At 44.5% G+C, this 26034-nt stretch overlaps 1 protein-coding gene across 1 annotated transcript in view; it reads right to left on the reverse strand.

The window, feature by feature from the left end:
• Nucleotides 1-290: 290 nt before the first annotated feature.
• The window catches only part of NEDD9 (neural precursor cell expressed, developmentally down-regulated 9), a 44983-nt gene continuing 19239 nt past the window's right edge, over nucleotides 291-26034 (reverse strand). Inside the window, exons 3-7 of the mRNA XM_021696988.1 lie at nucleotides 8486-8587; nucleotides 7688-7789; nucleotides 5504-6745; nucleotides 4050-4139; nucleotides 291-1169 (exon numbers count right to left, since the gene is read on the reverse strand). Coding sequence (XP_021552663.1) covers nucleotides 660-1169; nucleotides 4050-4139; nucleotides 5504-6745; nucleotides 7688-7789; nucleotides 8486-8587 — 2046 coding nt within the window. The 3' untranslated portion in view covers nucleotides 291-659. The remainder of the gene's footprint in view (nucleotides 1170-4049; nucleotides 4140-5503; nucleotides 6746-7687; nucleotides 7790-8485; nucleotides 8588-26034) is intronic.

Below are 26034 nucleotides of genomic sequence, written 5' to 3' on the forward strand. Positions count from 1 at the left end.
TATATATATATATATATATATATATATATATATATATATATATATATATACTTCTCTCTTTTATAAAAGGGCTTTTTCAATCACAAGTGAGGCCTTTTGCCACAATGGGCCCAAGACGGTCAGTTTTGAAAGGGGTTTCCAAACAAGAACAAATCGTGCCACGCCTTGTTGTTGGAAGGTGAACACTTACACGCATACTGTGCTTCCCAGATTTGGAAGTGACAGGCTCAGGATAATCGCTAATATATGTAGAGCAATATTACAACTAACTGGTATGTTTTCTAAAAAAAAAAAAAAAAAAAAAGCAGCATTAGGACGTGCTTACTAAGGTGCTTCTTCATTCATGTTTTCTAATGGAATGTATTGGACAAACAGCTACAAACGAACACCAATACACAGGCATACACACGCACGTGGACCAGTTTCTGTACAGTTTATGCCTTAGATGCTTCTGTGTTTACATAAGAACCACACAGGAAAAAAAAAAATCCCCCCTCTAGCTCCCTGAATTTCTGAATGTTGTCTAACCCATAAAATGTTAAAATAGTTCATTTTCATATAAAATTATCTACAAAAATAGATAACATTTACAAAAACCAGATAGCATTTCCAGTTTTCCTTAGTAGCGCACTCAGTCCCCGCTTTCCCTCCTTCTCCTCTCAGAAGGTGGCCATCTCCAGCAAAGAACGCTTGAAGAGCTGGGCGTTCCTGGACAGGTCTGTCACTTGGTGCACCATCTCCTGCAGGGCCGTGGTGCTGGGGTAATGGAGGGCCGCCATCTTGGTCGCCATCACGATCGTCTTGAGCTGCTCGCAGAGCTGGTTGCTGGAGTTCATCACTTTGTTGCGAATGTCCTGGGCCGCAACCTGCCTTGTCAGCGTGTCCCCAATGAACACCAGTTTGTGTGCGCTCAGGATGACAAATTTGCTGTGGGCCACGAAGATGCGGGGCGGCTGGGCCGAGCTGACGCAGCTGAAGAGGGCGTCGATGGCGTTGAGGAGGGAGATGTAATGGGTCTCGCACTGGTCGTAGTAGAAGCAGAGCAGCTGCCGATCCTGAGCGCCCACGCTGCTGTTTGTGGTCGGGAGGCTCTGAGAAGGCTTCCACTTGGAGATGTCGTTCTCCACGGGCTTGGTGATTTCTTGTTCCAACAACTGGAACTGACTTAGCTGCAAGGGAGAGACAAGCAGATTTCCTGAAGGGAAGCCAGTGTGCTGTCCTGGAAATTAACCAGGGCTTGGAGTTCAGGGACAGGGATTTCAATCCCTAATAAGTGGCAAGTGCCTATTAGATGGGAGCTTTGCTTTCCTAAACTGTAAAATGTAGAGGTTGAGAAAGAGGATCGCTAAGGAATCCTTCAGCTCAGGCCCCTGTGGTTGGGTATTGGTCTCTTCTGCCCTAAGGCTGGAAGTCAGCTAGCTTTTATACTCAGCTCTGTTACCTGCACCTTTATGAAAGTTCCATGAGTTAACATTTACAAAGTGCTTAGAGTGGTGTTTGGTCTATCCTCGTTTCTATGTAAATGTTTATTGAACGTTGAGTGGAGGCGAAGGAAAATCAAATGGAGGGATCTCTTTATCAAGTAAATCACTGACAGTTGGCTCCTTCTCTGGGAAAGCCTTGACTCTGTCCCTTCCAGACTCCTAGATAAATGACCATCCATGACCCCTTTCTGCTTCTCCTACTCTTTCAGTCAAGATTTGTAAATGTTATTATTCAGCACTACGGGAGAGACTAGTGCCTATAAATACATGTGCAGTGTGGAAAAGAGCATCTCTAAGGGAATCTGAATGCTAATTGTTCATCAGAGCACTTAGCCACCCAGAGCTGTTGAAAGAAAAGAACCTCTCAAGCAGTCAGACTCAATGAGTGTTAGCTTTCTTCTTTCCTTACTGCTCCCGGCTGGTGTATTATCTAAACTGCAGTTATAATAGTCTCATGCTATTCCACCAAATCTCAGGGGAGACCCTTCTTTTGCAGGTAATGACTACCTATGACCTGAGCTTAGGACTCCACGATCTTCTGCTCCAAGATAGAGCTCAGTCAGAATAGGGATAACCTCATCCAGCTTCTCCCCCAAGAAATGCACAGTGAGCTTTCCTTTTCAACAGAATCTGCTTTCTTCTTAGAAATTACTACAGTTTCAACAAGTTCCCTAAAGCCCTGCAGTCCTACTTGGCCAAATGCCAAAGCAGACATAAACAGATACAGGGTGATGTTTGAAGACATTTTGCTTATGCTTTTGCAAATATGTTCATAAATATATCATCTTATTAGATGGAGAGGTGGGGGAATTTTCTCATTTTATATAGAAGTAACTGAAGTTCAGGGAGATTAAATGACTTGCCTAAGGTCACAGTCAGCTGGTCAGAAAGCAAGGATTAGAACTCTGGTTTCCTGGGGCGCCTGGGTGACTCAGTCAGTTAAGCAACAGACTCTTGATTTCAGCTCAGGTCATGATCTCAGGGGTGTAAGATGGAGCCCGTCATTGGGCTCCACACTCAGTGCGGAGTCTGCTTGAGATTCTCTCTCTCCTTCTCCATCTGCCCCTCCCTCCACCCCACTCACACTCTTTCGCTATCTCTCTTAAAAAAAAAATAAGAAAATAAAACATCTTTAAAAAAGAAAAAAAGGAACTCTGGTTTCTTGAGTGCAATGTGACAGTTCGTGTCTCTGCATGCCATTTCAACTTAAAAGGCATGTAAGTCCTCAATCCATTACTCTTTATTTTTATGCCCTGTACCAGCAATACTCATCATTATCAGCCCCACTCATGCCCAACTCTTGAGTGAACCTGCCTTGCCCAAATCCCTTGTTTGAGGGCTTGGATATATTTTGAACACATTTGATCTTGCCCTCATTCTCTTAGATTGGACCAAGAACAACCAAGCCATATGCTTGTGTTGTAGGAGATTAGATAGATAGATAGATAGATAGATAGATGATAGAGATGGCCCAATCAGACTCTTTCTTTCTCTCTCTTTTTTTTTTTAGGACTTTGATGAACCACAGTAAGGAGCTATCAGCTGAGGATGCTGAGATGAAAAGCCATCTGTGGAAAGGACTTTGAATGGCCATTTATGGGTTCTGTAAAGTTCAATGGGAGCCAAATGAGTAGATAAGCAGAGGAAACTGTCAGACAATAGAGGAGAAGAAAGCAGATTTAGAGAAAAGGAAGTACAAGAAGGAGAGAGAATTTACAGTCCTGGCTCTCATCGGACTTGACTGTATCTGCATTTTCTCTTCTGCATTCCCCTACTATGGCCTTACTATAAAACCTGTTTGCTTAGGCTAGCTTGACCGGGTCTTGCTTCTTGAGACCAACAGCCTTAACCTAAAGAGTCCTAACATGTTAGATGTACAGAAGTAGCTGGAAAAATGGCTGTTTAGACATAATCCAGGCACACCAGCTGGATTGCTAAAGCTATAAACTTTCTCTTTGTTCTTATCCCCTATTATAAGCCTTGGAGCTTATTATTATTTTTAAAGATTTATTTATTTATTTATTTGAGAGAGAGAGTGGGGGGAGGGGCAGTGGGAGAGAGGGGAAGAGAGAGAGAGAGCAAGAGAGGGAAAGAGAAGCAGACTCCCCACTGAGCGTGAAGCCAGATGGACTTGAGGCTCGATCCCATGACCCTGAGATCATGACGTGAGCTGAAATCAAGAGTCAGACACTCAACCAACTGAGCCACCCAGGCACCCCAGAGCTTATTATTTTTTTAAAAGATTTATTTATTTGAGAGAGAGAGAGAGAGCATTCGGAGAGGAGCAGAGGGAGAGGGAGAGAGAATCCCAAGCAGATTCCACACTGAGCATGGAGCCACAGAGCCAACATGGGGCTTGATCTCAGGACCCTGAGAGCATGACCTGAGCCAAAACTAAGAGTCGGGACGCTTGATCAATTGAGCCACTCGGGCACCCTGAGCCTTGGAGCTTATTTATGCCCAAGAATGCTGGAAGGACCAAAATCATGATCTTCTGAAGGGCTACCTTCCTTATGAAGCGGGAAACCTGCAATACTGGGTAGATTTTGTCCTGGTTGAACTTACCTGATGATGCTCCAGCTGCATCTTGTTCTGTTTGATGATATTTTCTTTTTCCAGCAGCTCTTTCTGTTGCCTCTCAAACTCCTCCTTCCCCTGTTGTTTTTCAACATAAAGAAAACATTACATCACCCCTGTGATTCACTTGTGCTAACACTTTCATTGACAAATGTGTAAATACCCTCTAGTTTTCCATTGCCTTGGCCCTGTTAGGCCCTGTTAGGCCCTATGAACACCAGTCAGGGATGGCGCACTCCCCTGCCAGACTTCCAGAATCCCCGCATAGGGCAGGGCTGGAAACTAAAATCCGTTTCCACGTGGGGTACGACCATCTCGCTCCACTTTACCATTTTGGGAGATCCACGCTCCCCTTCAAACCTCCTTACACAGTACTATTTCTCAGGGTTCTTCTCTAACAGATTATATGCAAACCCATAAACCTCCTAACGCAGGTCTAAATGGGGTCCACACTGCACTCCTGGTTTCTTCGAATCATCTACAACTCTAGACCAAACCAGTATTTCCCAATATGCAGAGCTGAACCACCCTCCAGGGGAATGGTGAATGCCCCTATGACCTCTCTCCCACACCTTTCCTTAGCAGTGGGGGGTGGGAGGTGGGGCTCAGTTCTCTCCCTTGCCAGGTCTCCTGTATGCACGGGAACTGTAGTTAGTTCAACAGTTCTTAGGATGATCCATCCCTCTCAGTCAAATGGAAGGAATGGCCGAGGACGATAGCACGACAAATTCTGAATAATGGATCTTGGTCAAATGTTTGAATTCCCCAAAGTGAAAGGGATCCCAGGTCAGCGTGGTGGAATTTCCACTCGTAGGAGGCAGACTGTGCCTGCCCAATTCCCCATGTGCTGGTGACGTTCTAGGTCAACTGACAAACGCCCAGTGTTCCTCAAGGTAAGCCTGACGTGGGGTGAAGTTTTTCTATAAGTAATCAAACATACAAACACACACGTTGTAGGGCTGAAGGGACTTGAGAATTTCTCTAGTCTAGAGTTTTCATTTTTTTTTTTTAACAGTGCCTCCCTCCTTCTTCAAATAAAATACCATGCAGAACTCTATCATAAAATGCAAATAGAGGTGGAGCTGGTGTGATTATCTGAAGGCCACGTTCCTACCTGGGGAGTCCCTTCCTACTTGGCATATCAATGAATCACTCCAACCCCGTGCTCCATTCACTTTGCAAATGAAGAAATGATGGCCCCAGGAGGTTCGCGAAGTCGATCACACAGTTAGTGTCAGGAAAAGGTCTAGAACTGATTACTCAGCACTCTCAGGCCAGCGTTCTTCCTACTGTACAATGTTGCCTCCCTCTATGAGCTATGGATTCTGCTCTTGAACCGTTAACAATGTCGCCTCTGGCAGTCCAGCCTACCAGCTGTATGCGTGTCAGTTCCAGGCTCCCTGAATGCGAACATAGGCGCTTTATGAGCCTGGTTTCCTTACCTGTAGGTGGACGTAGTCATAATCATCCATCCAGCTCCTTTCAGAGCCGTCACTGCTGCTACAGTCAGGAGGCTGGTCCTTGCCCAGGCTTGGGGGCAGTGGCTTGTGGAGGGCCTGGGCCTTGTGGTCCCCAGGATGTAGCAGCTGCATCTGCAATGCAGGATGTGGGTACTCCGTGGAGTTCATGATGTTCTCGGACCCACTCTTCACAGGCGAGCTGCCAGGGCCCGGTCTAAAGAGGGCCTCTGCGTTGGTGTTGATGGTTGTGGTGAGCTGCTTGGCATCGTCGGGCACTGTCTTTGCCACCATCACAAACCGGTCCAGGTCATCACACTTGTTCTGGGGCTTGTTGACGGCCAGAATATTCAGGGACCAGCTGCACTCATTTAAGTCATGGCTGGTCTGGCTCAGGATCTGGTGGGAGTCTTCCATTCTTTGGAGCTCCCGCTTCATTTTGTTGTGGAGGATGAGTTCGGGGAGGCAGGAAGCATTTGCTACAGCTCCCTTAGCAAAATGGAGGTAGTCCCTCACGAACAGCTCCACCTTGTCCACAGACGTGCGGATCTCGTTGATGTGTCGTTCCATGTATCCATAACACCGCCAGTCTGTGGTCACCAGCGCCATGAGGCTGGAGACGCCCATCTCCAGGGTCTGCTGGAGCCGGTGAAGCCTCTCGATGGCTGTGTCTGGATCCAGCAAGAGCCTTTTGTCCTGAGATGGGGAGGCCGACAAAGAAGATTCCTTGGAGGTGGTGGAAGATGTGGACATGTTGCTCCTGGTGCTGCCCGTGCTGGAGAAAGATAACCGGTTGATACCATCGACTACGTCCTGAGAGCCTTTGGCATCTGGGGGGTTGTGCAGAGGGACGTCATACACACCGTCTCTTTCTTCAGGGTTTGCTTTCTCACTGGTTTCTGTTGGCGGCTCCAGAAACTGAACCCCTCGCGGGATGTCGTAGGCATCGTTCTGGGGACCCAGGGACTGTCCCAGCTGTGAGGGCGGGTGGTTCAGCGAGACGCTTTGGTGTCTTTGTGTCGCCAGGTCAGCGGCTCCCGGAGCATCACAGTTATATTTTATGTGAAGGTCCTTCCCCATCGGCTTGGAGCTGGTTGGGGGGATGTCATAGACGCCCTCGGGTCTGACGTCCAGCCTTCCAGCTTGTCTCACTGGAGGGGGGAAATCATACTCTTTTTCCCTAAGCCCTGCCTCATCTCGGCAAGCAGAGGGTGGGATGGCATATACCTGAAAAGCAAGTAGAAAAGGAGCTGTTATTTGTTCAGCTGGCTCATGCGAACGTGCAGAAACTGAAAAGGACCTTAAAATGAGGCTAGAATTCTCAGTCATCATCACTGGCTCCTGGCTTTTCACCTTCCACTCACTTCTGGCCCGTGTTTCCCAAGGCTCTGTTCTGCTCTGTTCTCACTTCCCTCATCCTTGGACAGGAGCATCCTTCCCATGGCCTCAGTGCTGCTTGTGTGTGGACCCCTCCTGGATGAGTTGCCCTCCCTGGGTCCCAGTCCCATGTTTCTGACCACCTCCTGGGTCTCCTTCCTCGGCTGATCCAGGCAGGGAGGCAGACTGTGCATTCACACACAGGACGAGGCATCGGAAGACCTGAGGTCTCTCCCTGGATCTATTGGCTATGAGATGCTGAATAAGTTGCTTAAATGTTCCGATGCACAGTTCCCTTCTCTGCACAATGGGGATAACTGTACTTCCTGTGCAGGCGTACCCCAGCGGACAAGAGAGGGCATCAAACGCAGCAACCCCTATCTATGGACTGAGGATGCTGTAACACTTCCCATAAATATGAGATATGTTCACTGCTTGCAAAACTGAATTATTTTAGCTTCTTACTGGCTCTCCTTGTCGACTACCTCATTTTTAATGGAATGCTCTAACTATGGAATTCTTAGACTTACCTTTGAGATTTTTTTCCTTTCCCTTTTGTTTTAAAGTAATCTCTATGCCCCATGGGGGGCTCGAACTCACGACCTCGAGATCAAGAGTCGAATACACCCTGACTGAGCCAGCCAGGCACCCCTATTGCCTTTTCTTCCTCCTGTTCATTCTCTCATAAAGACTAGTTTTTCCCCTTTGGTTTGCCCTTCTCGTTTTACTCTAATAAACACACACACACGCACATGCACCCCTTTTTTTGCTGCTCTGTGGCAGCTCACTTACCCCTTTAGTAGGAGGGATGTCATAGATGCCTTGAGGTTTTATCTCTCCCACTGGGACTGAAAACACAGAGCCTTTCACTGATGATGGAGGGATATCGTACACCTGAAGAGAAACACTTGCGTTACCCAGAACAGAAATGTCGTATACGTGTCATTTCTTACACTACCAAGCCTTTCACTATGGATTTATTTGCCAGGTTATGTATACCTTTGCTCTATGTCATAAGGGGTTAGTAGAATTTTTCTTTTTAGATTTCATGTTCTTTGACTTAGACTGAGTATAAAAATGACCTTACATGAAGTATCTACACTGTCTGGACTTTATTTGTAAATATTTTGTTTATTTATTTGAGGCAGAGAGAGTGAGTGAGTGAGAGAGAGAGAGAGAGAGAGCATGAGCAGGGGAAGGGGCAGAGGGAGAGGGAGAAGCAGGCTCCCCGCTGAGCAAGGAGCCTTACAACATGGGACTCCATCCCAGGACCCTGAGATCATGACCTGAGCCGAAGTCAGCCACTTCACTGACTGAGCCACCCAGGCGCCCCACTGTCTGTGCTTTAAACTGTAGTTTAAATTTTACATTTCCTGAACGAAAATGATAAGCGATAAACGCTTTGTCAGATACAGGCCTAGGATTTCCTGATTAAGCAGATCCAGAAAACATAATTTAAATAGCATTGTTGGAAATGGCTTCTGGATAGTTAGCTTCAAGTGAAACATGCATCCTTGGTGAACTTCCCTTTGCTTTGTAGCCCTGAAGGAACGCCACCCTGAAGCTCCCCCGGTATATGCTGGTACGTACCCCTTGTGTGGCGTGGGAAGGAGGGATGTCATAGATGTCCTTTTGGTATCTGGACGGGTACTCGTACATATAGCCCTGGCCTGTCCTCACGGGGGTTACCACCTGTGGGCAGGAAGACAGAGAGGTGTAAAATTCCAAGCCCCAGTCCTGAGTGACTCTCTTAGCTTCCTAACCAGGCACTCCTCCGTCACCTCTCCCCCATAAGAAGAAAGAAAGAAAAACACAGAAGGGAAGAGAGAAAAGGAAGGAGACAAGGTGACATCAAGTCAGAACACTTTTAAATCCCCTCTTGAATCCCAATAAAGAACAAATCCCTGAAATAGCTCCATCCCTCATCCTCTTGATGACAAAACCATCTCAAAGTTGGTCCAAGTCTCAATTCCCAGGATGTACCTTAAGGGAGAATCATTTTTAAATTATGAAATTTTAAATTATGATCCTGGATCATCCCTTTGAAGCACCAAAACCACAGCATAATGAAAAAGAAAACTTTTTTTTTTTAAAGGCTCTGAAACTATTTGTAAAGCGAATAATGCAAATAGAGAGTTGAGCTACTTAAAATTCCTCTCATGCCTTCCCCAGGATGTCTCTACATGTGACATTATTATTATTATAACAAATTCCATAGATCACTAGAGTACTTTTACGAAGCCAACAGCTCAAGAAGCCTCCAGAAGCTTTCAATCCAACCTTTGAAACGAATGACAGACCTAGGCAGGAGCCACCAGGAACAGAGTTCAGGTCTCTAATCATTTCCTCATTTGCACCGGGGAGGCAGACATCCCAGACAGTACCTACGTCCAAGGGATGTGGGAAGTCAAACACACTCATCACAACTCTGGCATCTGGGACCAATGCCAATAAAAGGACCCTCACCCGGCAGGCTAGTATTTTCCCATCTACCATCCTTCCTTGTGTCCTAAGCATCGGCAGAGAACTTACTCGAACTGAAACTCATTTGGAAATGTATTTAATCCTCCAAGGTCTTCTAAATAACCAGGGTCTTGTGTCTGCCTAACCCCTGTCCCCTGAATGACTAATAGTGCCCCCCCGGCTTAGTATTGCCTTTTTTTTTTTTTTTTTTGAGAACAGGCATTGTAAATTAGGCAGAGTTGGTTCTTCCTTAAGAAACCATCATCTTTTATCCTTTCCCTAATGTGAAAATTCTGGCATCAGGCTGCCTATGAAACTATGTGAAAAATGCTCGCGTACATCTTATGCTGAAGTGGGTGGAACTCAGCCAAAAGCACCAATGCCCTTCTCTCCAGTGAAACTCTAAAATGCTGAAATCCCTGGTGCTTGCAACTCATTACTTCTTGCAACGAAGGTAAAGGAGATTAGTATTGCAGTCACCATCCCATCAAATCTCTCTACGGCCTTGGGTTTAAGAAAAGGAATCTATGGCTTTAAACTTTGTTGGCATGGAGCATACAGAACCATTTATAGAGTGGCCACCGTATTATGCCTAGCAAATCTTCCTTTTAAGTGGCGTGCCCTTTGTTCCTAGGGCCCTTATATGATTTTTTTTTTCCACTCACTATTGTCCAGGAGGGAAGTGAAGTATCTTCTCTGAGTGTATCTCATCAGCCCCTCTAATTATAGCTCTCTATTTTGGTTTTATAATAGAACCGGCACACAACACAGCTTTTGTTCAGTCCGAAATTTTCTAAGAGTGGATTCTGTCCGAGGTTGCCAAGTTAGTAATAATGCTAATGGAAAACCAAGGCTGGCTATGCTGAAGGCCAACTGAGTGGTTCCATCTTTAGTTTAAAGATGGGAAGGGGGGCGGGGGCTGGGAGATAGAAGGGGTGGTGACGGTATCTGAAAATAGTCCTTGGTGAGATGTAAACATATGGCAAGACCTCAGAAAGGCGGGGCCCTAGACAAAGCTTTTCCTTGCCTTTGTGGCTCTTCCCTGGCAGGGAGCATTAGTGCTTCCCGGTATTTAACTTCTCACTTCCTGACAAATGTCACAAAACCTCAACTTGCTCTCTCTTTCTCATTTGGAGGATGCCTGTGGTCATCTGGTTTTTAAAAACTTTGCATTCCAAGCCAGTCATTTTCCTTGTTTATGCATTAAAAGAAACAGATGGTGAAAACCACAGTGTGTGTGGGGGGGAAGCCAACAAAATGAAGTCTCCCCCAAATCCAGCATTCCCGATGGTACCATCTAATTCTCCCTGATCCACAAATAGCATTTAAAAGGGACCAGCGTTTTGCCTCTGGTCAGACACAGCCGGGGCACACAGCGATCTGCTCTATAACGCCTGAAGGAACGAGGAGCTGGAAGTCTTCTCCTTTTGGACATTCTCCTCCTCGACCCGTTGCTTGGGTGGCTTTCATGCCAATTGCGTGTTCTCTCCTCAGAGGAAAGTGCTGACTGTTCTGTACCTTACAGAGTATCCAGTTCTGTGGTCATAAGACCTTTTCTTCCTGCTTGACACAGTACACAAAAACCTCTCTACTGTCCCAGAATTACTGAACTTTAGCCTCCGAGGAACACCAGGCTCTAGTTAAGGGGATGTAACTTTCGGAAGCATTCTCCTGCGTGTTTGCAAGGGCAGGATCTTGATGGCATTCCTACAGAAACGGCATTTCAAACCTAATTTTCTCAATGAAACGAAGTCAGGTTTTTCATTTCCTTTCTTCCTCCGTTGGTTTTTCTTTTGTGCTTTCCTTTTATTCTGTGTATTTATTTATAGTTACAGGGGCTTAGCCTTAGGAACCTCTTAGTTCATTATTGATGCAAACGGTGCTAGAAAGGGGGGAATTCCTGGGGCTCTCAGACCAAGGGCTAGGGCAGGCAACCCCCTTCCTGATGACCCTGGCAGAGGATTTGCATTTTCCAAATACGGATTTTCTGCCCCATGAGGAACCTGACCGGTCCTCAGATGTTAGTCTACTATTTTTGTCAACTAACTGAAGAGTCTGAAGGTGGACACTTTGAGAAGAGAGGAAGGGCAGATGCAGACATTTAAGAAAGGAACAGTCCATTTAATAAATCTCCCAAAGTGCAGAAAGTGGGGTTAGGTTAGCGCTCTAATTATGTGCTTGCCTAAAAACAAGCAAACACATACACGGTTCCCCCCACCCCACACTCTGATGTGTTTGATTCTCACCATTTTCAGCATCAGAGCCTGGGCACCAAGAGCTGCTTTTAGAGATGATTTAAATCCCTCCAATGTCTCATAATTTTGAGAGCCGTGCATGCTGAAATTTTAAAAAGGGTGGCAGCGATGTGTGAGTCAGTGAGCTGGAAGAGAGGCCCTTGGGCCGGGCCACTTGCACCTCCCCAGTCCTTAGCCTGGGCTTGCACCTGTAGCCCAGCAAGGGCCTGATGCTTAGATGCCTTGGGGCCCAGCAGATGAGGTGGAGGGAGAAGCGAGCTGGGATCTTGCGCTGGGGAGACAGAACTCACAACCTCCTGAAGGAAAGCAGCCATTCCTCAGCTCCAGCCAGCTGCCATCCTGAGAAAATACGCCCCGTGTTGCTAAGTCTCTCAAATTTTCAGGAGAAGCCAGAAATCTGGATTTTTTAACATGAAATCTGATTTCCAGAATTGGCTCAAATATTTCAAACAACGTCCTGGCCAAATGAAACATGTCTCTGGCCCTCAGGGGGCCTGTCTTGCCTTCATCTATGTATTTCTGCCCTCCTCCCTCAATACCTTGAAAGTCTCTGAGGGCAGGTACCAAAAAGCTCTTTAGCAATTCCATTCCTTGGCAAGACTGAACTCCACCATTTTATACAGATGCCCCGCGTGCCCCACCTCTGTGCCTTCACTCACGTATCTTTCTCCAAGATATTCTTCTTCCTGTCCTCATAATTCACATTTTATTCGGCTTTCAAGGCCAAGCGGAGTGACTCTCTCCCATGGCGCCTTTCCAGACAGATAGAATACCTTTCTCCTTGGAATGCTCCAAGCACGTTATGTGTACATCTCTAAGGGGACTTATCACTTGTGGTCCTTTTCAGTGCCTCCCATTTCTTCTCTTGGCATGGTGGAGATAGAACCTGTTTCTTCTTCATTTGTAGATACACAGCAGGGCCTATCACAGTGTCTTGACTGTAGTAGGGCTTGGATAAATGCATTGACTGGATACATTAATGAGCTAAAGGAAAACTCGAGGCTTTTCTTAAGCAAGATGGTGTGGAACTGGACAGGACGGGAAACAAGGTCTGCCTGTGTAGGATGAGGTTGGTTTCCAGGTGAGTCAGCTCTAGGATGAGTGGGACCCACCGGGAGAAGGGGTGGAATGGGCTCTTCTCAGCCATGCATGGTAAGGTCAGGCAAGTGAGGAAGCCAAAAAAGCAGAGTGAATTTTAGCTAAAATCAAGAAATCAGAAACCACAGAAGCATGATCACCTGCACCACTGTTTGGTGCAAACCACCATGGAGGCCAAGAAGGGCTGCTAGATGGTTTCCTTTTCCCCAGAGTCTGCATGTGACATGAGCATCTGTATTCTTCTCAGCCATAAGCTAGAAACATATGGGGGAGTTTTGCAAAAAGAAATCAAAACAAACTCTGCAGTTTACCTTAGTATCAGAAGGAAAACACAATGGAAAGGAACGGGAGCTGTGTATCAGAGGCCACGGCCACATTAGGTCTTTAGCTCATAGAAAGGATTCGGCTGATGAGGAGAGTGATTGAGAACACAAGCTGGACTCAGGCAGAGCTGACTTTACCACGTGTGAGAACATGACCAAGGGATCTGTCCATTCTAAGCCCGTTTCCTCATTAGGAGAATGGAAATAATAACACTTATAGGCTATTAGTGTATGAAATGCGATCAAGTACATAAAGTGCCTGGCATCAGGTAAACCCCTTAAGCCTTAGTTATTTCTATTATAATTGTCTATTCTGATTCTATTATAATTGCTGGGTTATACAGCTTTTACTTTTGGACTTAAATTGTGGACCCGGTAATTCAGATCAACCATCCCACTGAAGACGGCTTTTGAAAAATGAGGAAAAGATATTAAAAATCTTCTTCATAGGGGCGCCTGGGTGGCTCAGTCGTTAAGCGTCTGCCTTCAGCTCAGGTCATGATCCCAGGGTCCTGGGATCGAGCCCCACATCGGGCTCTCTGCTCAGCGGGGAGCCTGCTTCTCCCTCTCCCGCTCTGCCTGCTTATGTTTCCTCTCTCACTGTCTCTCTCTGTCAAATAAATAAATAAAATCTTTAAAAAAAAAATCTTCTTCATAGCGTTAAAGCATTAAAAGATAGTAAAGAATGATCAGGTCCAAATTTGGGAGCAGAGAAGGAATTCACAGAGGTAAGCCCACACTTTAAGGCTGCTTTTTTCCTGGGGGGCATTTGCGGATGTGAGATAGGTGTCTGAGAGGCCACACCTCTCAGAAAGACTCATAGGTGTCTTTTTGCAGTGTCTATGGGTCCGGGGGAATATTGGACTCTAGGGATCCCCAAGGTTGGGACCCTGATAACCATCCCCATTTTGGGTTGGGATCCTAAGGGCTGCATGTAAAAGTGAGAAGGTGCTGGAAGGGAAGCCACCCTTGCATGGGCTGGAGCCAGGTTTTCACTCATCGGGGTGGGTAAGAACATCTCCAACCCCGAAATTAGATTTATGCTTGGCTGGGAGGCTGGCAGAAGGAAATAAAATCCTCTCTGGAAGTAGAGAACATCTTTATGGGCCTTAAATGATTTCTTACAAATATTTAAAAATACAATGTCCACCCTACAAAGATACCCAGAAATATAGGAGACAAGACAGCAGAAAAAGACAAGAGCCAATTTTTGCTTTCTTCTCAATATGAGGAGGACGTGGTCTGTGTCTTAGTGACCACAGATCTCAAGGCTGTTTGCTTTCAAAATGTTTCGTGATTAGACCATGGGAGCAAACAAAATTTAATCATTTAGATACAAGTCAAATAGAAAGAAATTAATCTTTACAAATGCATACAGTGTTCCCAGTGAGGTCTATGAGGCAACGGGAATTCCACATCAAAGCAGTAAGTGACAAGAGACTTTGGTTCTCTGTGGCCATCAGTAGATTTACTTGGGTTACTATTTTACTCTGGTCTTATCAGTATTGTCATTGTCACAGTTATCATCCTAACAGCCCAAGACACTCCAGTGGAAAACCCCAGGAGAAAAACATGCTTTATGAGGCATAGAAATAAACCTATTATCCAAGAGAAAGATGGCAACGTCCCAAACCCAGGACCCTTGACTGAATTTCTCTTCAGACAAGGCCTTTTCAGTGGAAGATCACAAGCTGGGTTTGTCAAGAGGATCTCACCAAGAAGTGGGGCACATACCCAACTGGAATGTCTAGAAGCAAAATACATGCTGCTCACATGGTATCCTTGGGGCCAACGTTTCAGCAAGTCTCCGTGGGCATCTGCTTCACCTCTTCAGAGCAGAGCTCGCGGGTGGGTGCCTGGGAGTGGGGCCTAGCTGCTGTGAAGGCCCTCAGCTGCATGCCACCCAAACATGAAGGCAGACCCTCCCCGCCCCGAGAATCCTACGAAAGCCGAGATTAATAGGGTCTCAGGTCCCGCCATGTTCTGCCGTCCTTCCTTCTGACGCCAGCCCTACCACTTGTTACTTATGGCACCTTCTCATCTCTCTCCTCCAACACCCACCGCTGTTTTGGTTCCTTCCCTCCTGCCATGCTACCCGCAACCGTAAAGGAGAACAAAAACAGTAAAAAGGAAGCAGAAAAATCCTACTGTTTGACAGAAAGAACTGGGTGGAACGGATAAGAGGTGGAGATGGGGTGTTGGGGGGTGGAGCACAGATTAACTGTTCTAGGGTATTCTCATCATTATTATTGCTCATACTTCCACATTTGGTAGACGCCTGCTTCAATGATTACAAAAATCAGAAAAATATATTTTTAATAATTTTAAACAGAATTTCAAAAAATAACAAGAAATCCCACTTGGAAGGGTACGGAGGGGTCTTTGTAACTGTTTGGGGTTTCTGTGTCCCATGATTTAATTCTCTGGGTCTAGGTCTCTACATTCCAAAGCAAAATCAGAAATGGCCAGAATGACACAATCCTTTCTTCTTGATATCCAGATAATGCCTCGATAACTGACCACCAGAGTTTACCCATCAATCTAGCAGAGCACACATGTGTGGACCCGGCTCCTGGCGTTCCGCCCCAGGGCCTCATCAACACCTAGGCAATCCAGGAGGTACTCAGGAAGTATAATGAGTGAGAAGGTAAAAAGTGCTGTAATAATTATAGTACAGATTTATAACTCCGCCATTAACAGTACCTAAGATTGTCTGAATTCAGAAGTAGGCCTCACTGATTAGCAGTTGGCCATTTGCATTTTTCTTGGCATCTGCGGAAAGTAAAATTAGATTGCTTCCTGTCTATCTCTAATCTCCCCTAGCCCCCTGTTTTATTTATACTATCTCTGGGTCTCATGTATTAACAAGAGTATTTAGAGTTCTGAAACTGCCCTCTGGAAAGGACTTATTTCATGTAAATGCCCTTAAAAAGCATTCACAGAGTCACCACAGTATTTATTAGATCTTATAATAACCTCTTTGTCTTAAAGCCCATGAACTGCGTGACCCTTTCCCTTTAAAGAAAAACCCTTAGGAAGAGCAACTTCACTATTATCACTGCCTGCGCGTTAGAACTTGGATCCAGTTTTCAGAAACGGCAAAGTTATACAGGTTTGTCTGTTTAAAATCCAAGATTACTAGTTTCTTTTCTATGACCAGAGGAAAAGCCACATGTTGCCTCCACTGGATTTATTAATTCTCTATAAATTCTCTCTGCCCAGCTTGGGTGTAGCAATGAGCTCATTTATTATTTGCATAGCAACAATATAATGAAAACCGAGTCTGGCCCGAAAAATACACCCTCGCGGGCCAACTGCACGCTTCCTAACACTTCTCTTGAGCTCATTGAAGTTTCTCCCCTTCTGTTGTTGGGTGGTGATTGACTTTCCCTCAAAGACATTCTGCTGTCTGATTTTTAGGCTAGAATTCAGCCTTTTGCTCACCACATCTAAATCATGGCCAGTCTCTCTCTCTCTCTCTCTCTCTTTTTTTCCCAAAGGAGGAAAAAGTCACGACCGAAGGCTCAGAAGTGGAACGGGGCTCTTGGGTCACTTTCATTTGACACAGCATTCGGGAGGCAAACCACTCCATGGAAACAGTGCCCGATTGTCAAGCCTCTAGCACGCCTCCCCTGCTGCTTTCAGGAAGCAATTTGTGCAGCAAGTGCTAAAGCAATATTTAGTTATGGAGTGACCAAGCGCCAAAGAGCAGCTCGAAGCATTTAATGTGTAAGAGCATGGCGGGGAATGACGTCTGGGCTCCTGCAGCGGTTTGAGGTCTTTCTCTGGACAAAGCTGAATGTGACCCGTGACAGAGCTGGGTCCAGCAAAGTCATTTTTTTTTTTTTTTATATCCGTGGACCGAAATGTTCTTGGAGAACTATAAAAGGCACAAGCGTTTTGGTTCTTTGGATGTCCAGATACATTCAACAGAGCACTAAGCACGATGTCTGGGTTTTGAAATGGATTTTAGAGAGATGCCCAAAAGGGGATGTGATCATGGAAAGGGGGCAAGGCATGAGCATTTCTGGATCCAAATGCCTGGAGCTTTAGGTTCCTCCTACACAGGAGCCCCCTCACGGCCTCACTGGGAGACAGGACATGGTGGCTGAGGTGACAGACCCATCACATGGGCTGTTGCTTCCAGAGACACCTGACCCGCCAAGGGTCTCTGCCATATCCGAGAGGATTAAACAGAGGAAAATGGACAGGAAAAATAACAAGTTCTAGGAGGAAACACTCTCTTAGCTTTTGGTACCAAAGCAGGGAAGAGAGTTCTCCTGAAGAAGCTGCTCTCTGGAAAGTGTTCTCACGTACAGGATGGGCCTTCGAGCTCCAAGTCTCCCTGGCTCAGTATACCCCCCCCCACCCTCCCCCCCACCCCCGGGTTCTTCCTGCTCCTTGCCTTCCATTGCCACAGCTCCATCTCCTGGAGGTGACTGCGGTTTCTAGATGGGAAGGCGGACTGCATCCTAAAGGAAGAGTAAGAAGATTTGCCAAAACCTACGGGGTCAACTTGAAATTTATATCAATGCTTGAGTGTCTTTTTTTTTTTTTTTTTTAAGAATCTTGAGGTCAAGCGGTTTTACTAAACTTTTCAAGTGACTCTGGGAAAGAATCAGATAAGAATATCTGGATCATAAAATTTTAGCGAAAACCATTAGAGATAATTCATCCCTACTCCCCATTTCACAGTTGAGGGAACTGAAGTTCAGAGAGGTTATTCAGCGGGTTAATGACAGAGAAGTAAATAAGAACCTGGTTGGCTGGGTCCCGTGGTCCACCCCTACTTTTCTCTGTCCTGTTGCTTACATTAACAAGACAGATTAGAAATTTACTAGAAATTTACTACTTTCCTAGTTTCACAGAGAAACTCACTTCCTTGTTTGAGAAGCAAACCTTGAAATCTGGGTATCTTAAATTTTGGGGGTGCCCCTTTCCCTGGCAAGCCCATTCTGGGAGATTTAACTAGACAGCAGTCTCTCCTCATCCATGGTGGATATGTTCCAAGACTGCCAGTGGATGCCTGAAACCGTGGTTAGTACCGAACCCTATATATACTATGTTTTTTTCCCTATATATACATACCTATGATAAAGTTTAATTTATCAATTCAACAGTCAGAGATTAATAACAACAATAATAAAATAGAACAATTATAATGATATGCTATATGTGAACGTGGTCTCTCTCAAAATATCTTACTATACTGTAGGTACCCTTTTTATAATGACATGAGACAATAAAATGCCTACGTGATTGAGGCGAAGTGGGGTGAGTGACGTAGGCATTGACCATATTTCAGAAGGAGGATCATTTGCTTCCAGACCCTGATTGACCGTGGGTAACTGAAATCGTGAGAACAAATACTGCAGATAAGGGGGGACTACTTTGTCTGGTTAAATGAAGTTATCCATCTGGACCAACTGGAAGTCATTTGAAAAGATGTTGCTTCCAATGGTAGAGGAAGCCAACACAGCAATGTTCTCAGTGATACCACGGTCTTTACATCGCCTTCATCATCTGCTCGGGACTTCCAGATCACCTGCCCTGAAACGGACCACCACAGCTGGGTGGCAGGAATTTCCACCTTCTTCAACTCACTCTCCGTCAGCATAGAGGCTTCTGAAGTGACTTTAATTCTTTCTGGCCAAGATGATGCTGTTTAGCACCCAGGATTCTGATGAGCTGGAATTGCTAATGCAATGTCCTAAACAAGCCCTCTTATTTTAGGGCTTGGCAACATCAACCATTAGCCAGGATGTAAAAATCATTAGCTTCAGAGTCAGACAGACGTAAGTTCAAATATCAAGGTCGCGTCTTACCAGAGGTATGTCCTTCAGCAAGTTAACTCACCTCTCAGACCTCAGATCCCTCCCCCGTAAAGAGAGGGTGGTGTAAGGAACACCTTAGGAAGCTGTTGAGAAGATGCCAGGGCCCAGGGCACTTTTGGGTTACCCCCGCTTTTGTCCTAAAACTATTCTGAAAAATGAGTAACTTCATAGCATGCTAAGGGCTACACAGTCAATTGGTGGTAAATTTGAAAATAAATGACCGTTATGATAAATAACTGGTTTAAGCACATCCTGCTTTAAGAAAACCCCCCAAAAATTACCTAAATAAATCAGATGTGATTATTGCATGGCTGAAGATTCTTTGCTTCAAAAATCAACCTACTCTGGAGTCCCTTTAAAGAGAAGATCCCTTGGTACTCTTCAAATGTTACTGGAGTTACATAGACTTTGAGAGAAGACACACTGTCCTAAGTGAGTCACGCTGTGACTCCTTAGCCAGGAACAGCATCCCTCTCTAGAAGTGTCCCTTGATAACTGGGTGTATGGCACTATTTAGAACCAAGCGCACTTCTGATGGAATCTCGCTGTGCATTTTCCACGATGTACTCAAACAAGCCTGCTTTTAAAGATGTGTTCCACCAATATTAAGTCTGAGTTTTGTCATCAAATCAAATAAATAAATGTATTCTTTTTTCTCCCTCACAAATACAGCATTATCCACTCAGCCAGACATCACACCACACACAATATCTGACCCATTCACTCTGATAAGCAAAGTGGCTTAGCATGAAATCATTGAAAAAGGAAGGAAGGTTACCTCTGGTTGCTCTGGTGTGGGTTTACAGGAAGTTACTGATGCACTTTTAGAAATACGCACTATCTGTGAGCTTTATGACAAATTGCAACTGAGTTAGAAGGCCTTGGCATTGACCAAACAAAAAAGGCCTTTGTACATTTTTAGGGAGGTGTTCCAGTTTGCTCATTCCCCTGGCGTGGGTTGCTCGGCTGGGAGGAGAGACTTCTCATTTTCAAAGTGAGCTCATAAAGTCCTGCCCTTAAGTGCTCAAGGACCTCTAATTCTGTGTAGGATGTAGAATTCATCTTGACTTTTGAGGGCAAGGAATTTAGATGGAAGTTCACTTCTCCACACAGCCCCAAAAGCCATGTATTGAGGGGGAAAATAATTTAAATTCAGATTATCTTTATAGAGAGATGTGCAATTCTGAAACATGGTCCTACTTTATGGAGTTTATAAGTGAAGAAACCAGAGGTACTCTGTGCCCTGTCAAACTCTGATTCTCCCTGCTATTTTCAAGAGGTGTGTGTGTGTCTGTGTGTGTATAGGAAGGGAACAAAGGAAAGTGAGGTGTAGTCAGAGTTTGTCTTCTCGGGGTGCTTTCATTTCCTCTAAATCTATTTTTACTTGGTAGATAAATCATACTGCTAATATATAGCAGTTGGCTGGCTGGTAACTGAATGTTGCTCCGGGCAACCAGATTTCACAATGCTTCAAATCCCAATAAGGGAAGTCCTCTGTTCCCTAACCAATGACTTTGGGTGAGGGGGTGTGTGTGTGCGTCCGCGTCTGTGTGTATGTGTGTAATTCGCGATGACTCAGTGTCTAAGAAGGTACAAATATTATAGTGAATCTATTTCTGGTTCTTATGTTACCTTTCAGGAATGGGCCTGGAAGACCTGGCAAAAATCTTTTAATCATTTCCTGCCAACATTTGGCCATGTCCCATTTTGGAAGGTAGGACATGGTCTTTAAAGATGATGTCATGGGGTTTAGATAAATCTAGAGTTTTCTGAGTGCCACCCCCAAAACAGTACTGGCCCCCAGTCTGGCCCATCATGCCCATTGTAACGGCCATTGGTTTTAATGAACCCATGAGCTTCCCTTGAGATTAAGTGAAGAGGATGACATATTTTGGGGACCAAAGAGGAGGGAGAAAATGGCTGGGGTGCAGACAGGAAGCTTCACAGAGGAGATGAACATTGACATGGGCTTTAAAGTATGAATAAGAGTTTACAGATAGAATGGAGGAGAAAAGTCATTCTAGGTAAATCACAGAATATGCAAAGGAAGCTCTGCTCTCCAGTAAAAATAGTATTGTTCTCCTCTTTAGGTGACCACAGAAGAGTCAACTAATCTTGTCTACATTGGGCAAAATCCATAAAAGTTAGGCTCTCGGGCACCTGGGTGGCACATCCGGTTAAGTGTCCAACTCGATTTCAGCTCAGGTCATGATCTCCAGGTTTTGAGATCAAGCCCCGCATCGAGCTCTGCACTCAGTGGGGAGTCTGCTTGAGATTCTCTCTCCCTCTCCCTCTGCCCCTCTCCATGCTCATGCACATGCACTCTCTCTCTCAAATACATAAATAGATATTTAAAAAAAATAAATAGGTAGGCTCTCAGACACGCTGAACTTTACATCAGTCATGCTTTGTAATGCTCACTTGTTGTGTAGAGATAGTTATGATTACAGAAAAGAGATGGTGGCAATCCCCAACACCCTTCTTAGGGGAAAACTACTGCGTAGAATCTGACATAGGTCATAAGAGATCGTAAGGAACTGGAGGATAAGATTTGAACAGTGTGTGAATACGATGGGTGATAAGATCAGAACCACTTTTCAGTTTACTTAAAGGTCAACTCAAATTAGATGCTTCATTTCTTGCTTCTGCCTCGTTCCTTCGTTCATTGGCTGTCATCCGTATGCTGACACTTTGCTGTGAGTGTGGCCTATAGCAGAAAATGCCATACATGGAAATGCCATATGTAAACAACAGCCTTGGCCCCTGCCTGCTGTAATGGGGCTTATAATTTAGCTCAAAACTGATCTTCAGAAGGATGCAAAACAAACCTAATTCCATCAGTTAGAATAAAAGTGACATGTCCAAAAATAATCAGAGAAACACATATCATTCTCCATGCAGATCAAGGCACAGATGGATGAACTCAGGTGGCAGTTTTACTAATCTTTGAAGTAGAAAAATGAGGCTATTTTAGACCTTTGTGGCCCTTAGGCTTTTGGACTTTTGGGGGCCCACTCTCAGCCACAGTCCCTTAGTAAGTAGAATTTTTGCTTTTAAAGAATTGAGAACATTAAAAAATATACATAATTTAGCTTTTCAAATTATTGGACTGTGAGTAACTCAGTTAATTTAAAATTGCCTGTGAGTTCTTGGCCATCACAGGGCATATTTAGAAATCTTTGCAAAGTGAGAAGAATCTAACCTACAAATTGTTTTCAAATGTAATAAAGTAGCTCTGAGCTCTAAATGTAGCAATTAATGAGGCTGACATTATGTTGTTTCCTACACATTTGTCTAAATGTTTATTAATTATATTTCGCATATAAATATATTTATATTATTTATATATTTATTATTATAGAAATTATATATAATATATAATTATTATATTTATATTAATATATATTAATATTATATATTTTGTGTTTCATACTTTGGAGTCAAAATTTTTGGGGGGGGGAGGGGGGCCCTCAAACATTCTTGCAGGCCCTGGGCATTCTGCCCATAATGCCTAACGGATAAAACGGCACTGCACCCAAAACCCATAGGGCAAAAGACCAATGAAATTAAGAAAGGTGTCAGCGTATATGGTTTCCAGATAACGAAGAGTTCTTTTCCATTCTGTGCAAAGTTCTTGTAGAACCCAAGAGAGAGAGCCATGCACTCAGAGGGAACAGCCTATGTGTTGGCAGGAAAGTATTTGCATATTTGATGCACAATCAGAAACACAAACAGGGCTGAGGCTGTTCAAAACAAACTCTGAGAAAGGAAAGACAAACAAGGGAGAGGAACTAATTTTTTTTTTTTAAAGATTTTATTTATTTATTTGAGAGAGAGAGAATGAGAGACAGAGAGCATGAAAGGGAGGAGGGTCAGAGGGAGAAGCAGACTCCCTGCCGAGCAGGGAGCCCGATGCGGGACTCGATCCCGGGACTCCAGGATCATGACCTGAGCCGAAGGCAGTCGCTTAACCAACTGAGCCACCCAGGCGCCCCGAGAGGAACTAATTTTTTAAGCCCCCACCGTGCTAAGCCTTGGGCCAGGTCCTTCCTATATGCTGTTCTGTTGAATTCTCACAAGAACTCTGGGAGGTAGTTGTGATTAGTCCCATCAGTTCCCTTCAAGCCTCGGGAAGTTGAGGAACTTGCCAACGGATTGACAGCTATGAAGGAAGAGAGCTAGGGGTCAGCCTAACCCCAAAGCGCATGCTCTTTGCACAATACTCATGCTGTCTTGTTTCATAAAAGGGTGGGGATGAGATGGTTATCTTCCTTTTTCTAACCGCTGATATAAGTGATACATGTGGTTGGGATGAGTAGAGGCGTCTTAGGTGGGCAAAGGCTGCAGTTTCCCAAAGAGCAAAGTTGAAGTGATAGAAGGCAGAATTTTTTTTTTTCCTCTTAACTGATTCATTCATGGAAAAAACTGTGGTGGATGAAACTCCTGAAGCCCACAGTCTGTAGCGACATCAAGGGAATCTTTACCTATGGAAAGTCCCGAATCACAATCAGATTGGAACATACCCAACCCCCCATCATGGTCACTTCACAGTGTTTCTCAAAATGCAGTCCTGGGTCACCTCCCCCAGAACTAGCTAACGAGCTACCCCAGGGCAGATTCCCAGGCCCCAGGATTAGAATTCCTGGTGGGAAAAGCCTGGAAATCTGCATTTCAGCTCACCCTCCCTATCTCTCCAAATGATTCGTATGTTCGCTAAACATTTTAAACCACACTTCCATGGTTTAGAACAAGATCCACCTCCTCTTCCTTTTCTTCTTTAATAGATTTAAAGGGCCATAGCTTAAACTTCCAGAAATGCCTAGTTCTGGGCTTACCACCATTTTACAGATGGGAAAGTAAAGAGAAAAATGGGTATAGGGCTATTCACTAAGTCAGCTACAATAACAACTGAAAAAAAAAAAAAAAGCCCGAAGACAAAACAAAAGCAAAACTCAAAAAGCCTACTTGACTCTTGCTGTACTGAGACTAACTCTGGGGGCCTTGGCTTAAGTCATTAATGTGATTCTCACCCACTGAGAAGACTCCTACACAGAGGAAGATGTTGACAGAAGTGTTTTAAACGACTATTATCTAGAAGGTTAAAATTACCTTTTAGCAGCCAAGCCATTTCCACTAAGAAGGAAGGAGAGAAGGAAGGAAGGAAGGAAGGGAGGGAGGGAGGTGAAAGTGAAAGAAAGAGGGAGGGAAAGAAAGAGCAACAGTGAGAGCAAGCAAGAGAGAGAGGGAGGGAGAGAGAAAAGAGGAAGTAGAAAGGAAGGAAGAGAGGGAGGGGAAAGGAAGGAAGAGGTTTTTCCTTCTCATATCTATCCATGGAGGTTCGAGCCAGTGGCCCAGTGGACACGATGGAGGGGTCAGCCTAGGGGACCAGAGGCACTCAGATGACTTTCAAGTTGAGGTCAGGATATCCTGCAGAACACTTGGTGTTTGTCAGGGAGGAGCCAGGACCATTCCCTCCTGCCCTTCCCATCCTTGCTGCCATGTTACCACTTTGGACCCCCACAGCTCAAAGCTTAGCACTGCAGGCATTATCTACTTCTCAGTTCTGGTAAAGTCCTCCCCTGTAAGGCTGGCAGAGGTCTGATTCGGAAGTTGGCTTCCTCCTACAGGAATCACCTACCTTTTGGTAAGCATAAAATGTTCCACTGATTTTAGAATTAGACAAACAAACAAAACATTGAGTTTGAGTGCACACCCCAACATCAATCCAAGGGAAGGCGTGGTCAAAGTCTCTCCTCTTTAAAAGGATGGAGGGTCAAGGAGCAAATCTGCAGTGCAGTTCCAGCAAATAAAATGGGAAGAAGTCTGAAGTGCTTTTCAGACTTGGAACTAAAAAGGTTGAGTCTTAAAAGGAAAACATGTCACCTTCCTGCCAAAATAAACTGTGATGAAAGTTTAGACCCCACCACCTTTCAGCCAAGCATTTCCTGTTCTGGTCTCCCTTGTCTGCCTCACACTAGCTCAGATGAGGGAGAGCTATTTTTAAGGTGCAAACAACCAGGACTTAGAATGAGAGAAATTATTTATTTATAGTTACACCTTTCAACTGTTCTTTTTTTCCCTCTGGAGATAAAGAGGCTTGGTTTGGCTTTCCCTTTGAATCTAAAGTCCCTGGGGTAAGAAGGACTTTGAAAGGTCATGATGGAGTCACTTTGCCTCCAGACAGTGATCACTGTCCTGGGCAAAACAAGTCACCACTTCTTCTCATATGCATGTGCTTGGCTTATGCAACACAGTTGCTCTTGAGCAATGGTGTGTAATATATACCTTTTGTATAAGAGGTGATTTGAAAATACATTCGTGGTTTTGTTATTTTAAGGAATCCAACAGTGATTCTCCCCCCTTTTTTGTCCAACAGAGAATTCCATTATCATGCAAGTAGATATTCCATAATTGACTTGGGTTTGTAAATTCAGCCTTTGTATTAGATTTTCTTGAGCCAGGACACACTCATATGTAGTGTTCTTGGAGCCAGCAAGGTCCTTCTTGTATCTAACTGCGTCTTTCCTTATTTCTTATTCCATTAAATCAGTCCATTCTTAATAACAAACCTCAAAGGACCCATTCATTGTAGACCCTTGGAATTTGCCGGTAAACGAAAGAGAAAAGCCCTCCCTTGTAATGCTCACATAAGCATGATCTTGGTGTTGGCTATTACTCCCATAGTTGACTAATCTTATTTTCTTTCCAGTGTGTATTTCCACCTGACATTACAGTGTGTGCTTATCTCCCCACTACAATGTAAGCATCATGAAGGCTTTGTTCACTCTTCAGTTCATCACTGTATCACAAGCTTCAGAAATATACTAAATGAGGGGTGTCTGCCTGGATGGCTCAGCTGGTAGAGCATGTGACTCTTGATACTGGGGTTGTGAATTCAAGCCCCACGTTGGGTGTAGAGATTACTTAAAAAAAATCTTTAAAAAATATATATATTAAATACTTAAAATTAATTTGATGAACAAATTTCTATTTATGTCAAATTGTTGTGAATTTGGAATGATATAGAGTGCTGAAGAGGTACTTCCTTTTTTTTTTTTTTTTTTTTAACAAAATGGTTTCCTAAATATTCTAGCTCTACTGTTTTCACACACTGGCTCTGGCATTATTATAGGAATTACTTGAAGGACAAGAGGATGGCTCCTTTC

This window comes from Neomonachus schauinslandi, chromosome 8, assembly GCF_002201575.2.
Source record: "Neomonachus schauinslandi chromosome 8, ASM220157v2, whole genome shotgun sequence".
Taxonomy (NCBI): domain Eukaryota; kingdom Metazoa; phylum Chordata; class Mammalia; order Carnivora; family Phocidae; genus Neomonachus; species Neomonachus schauinslandi.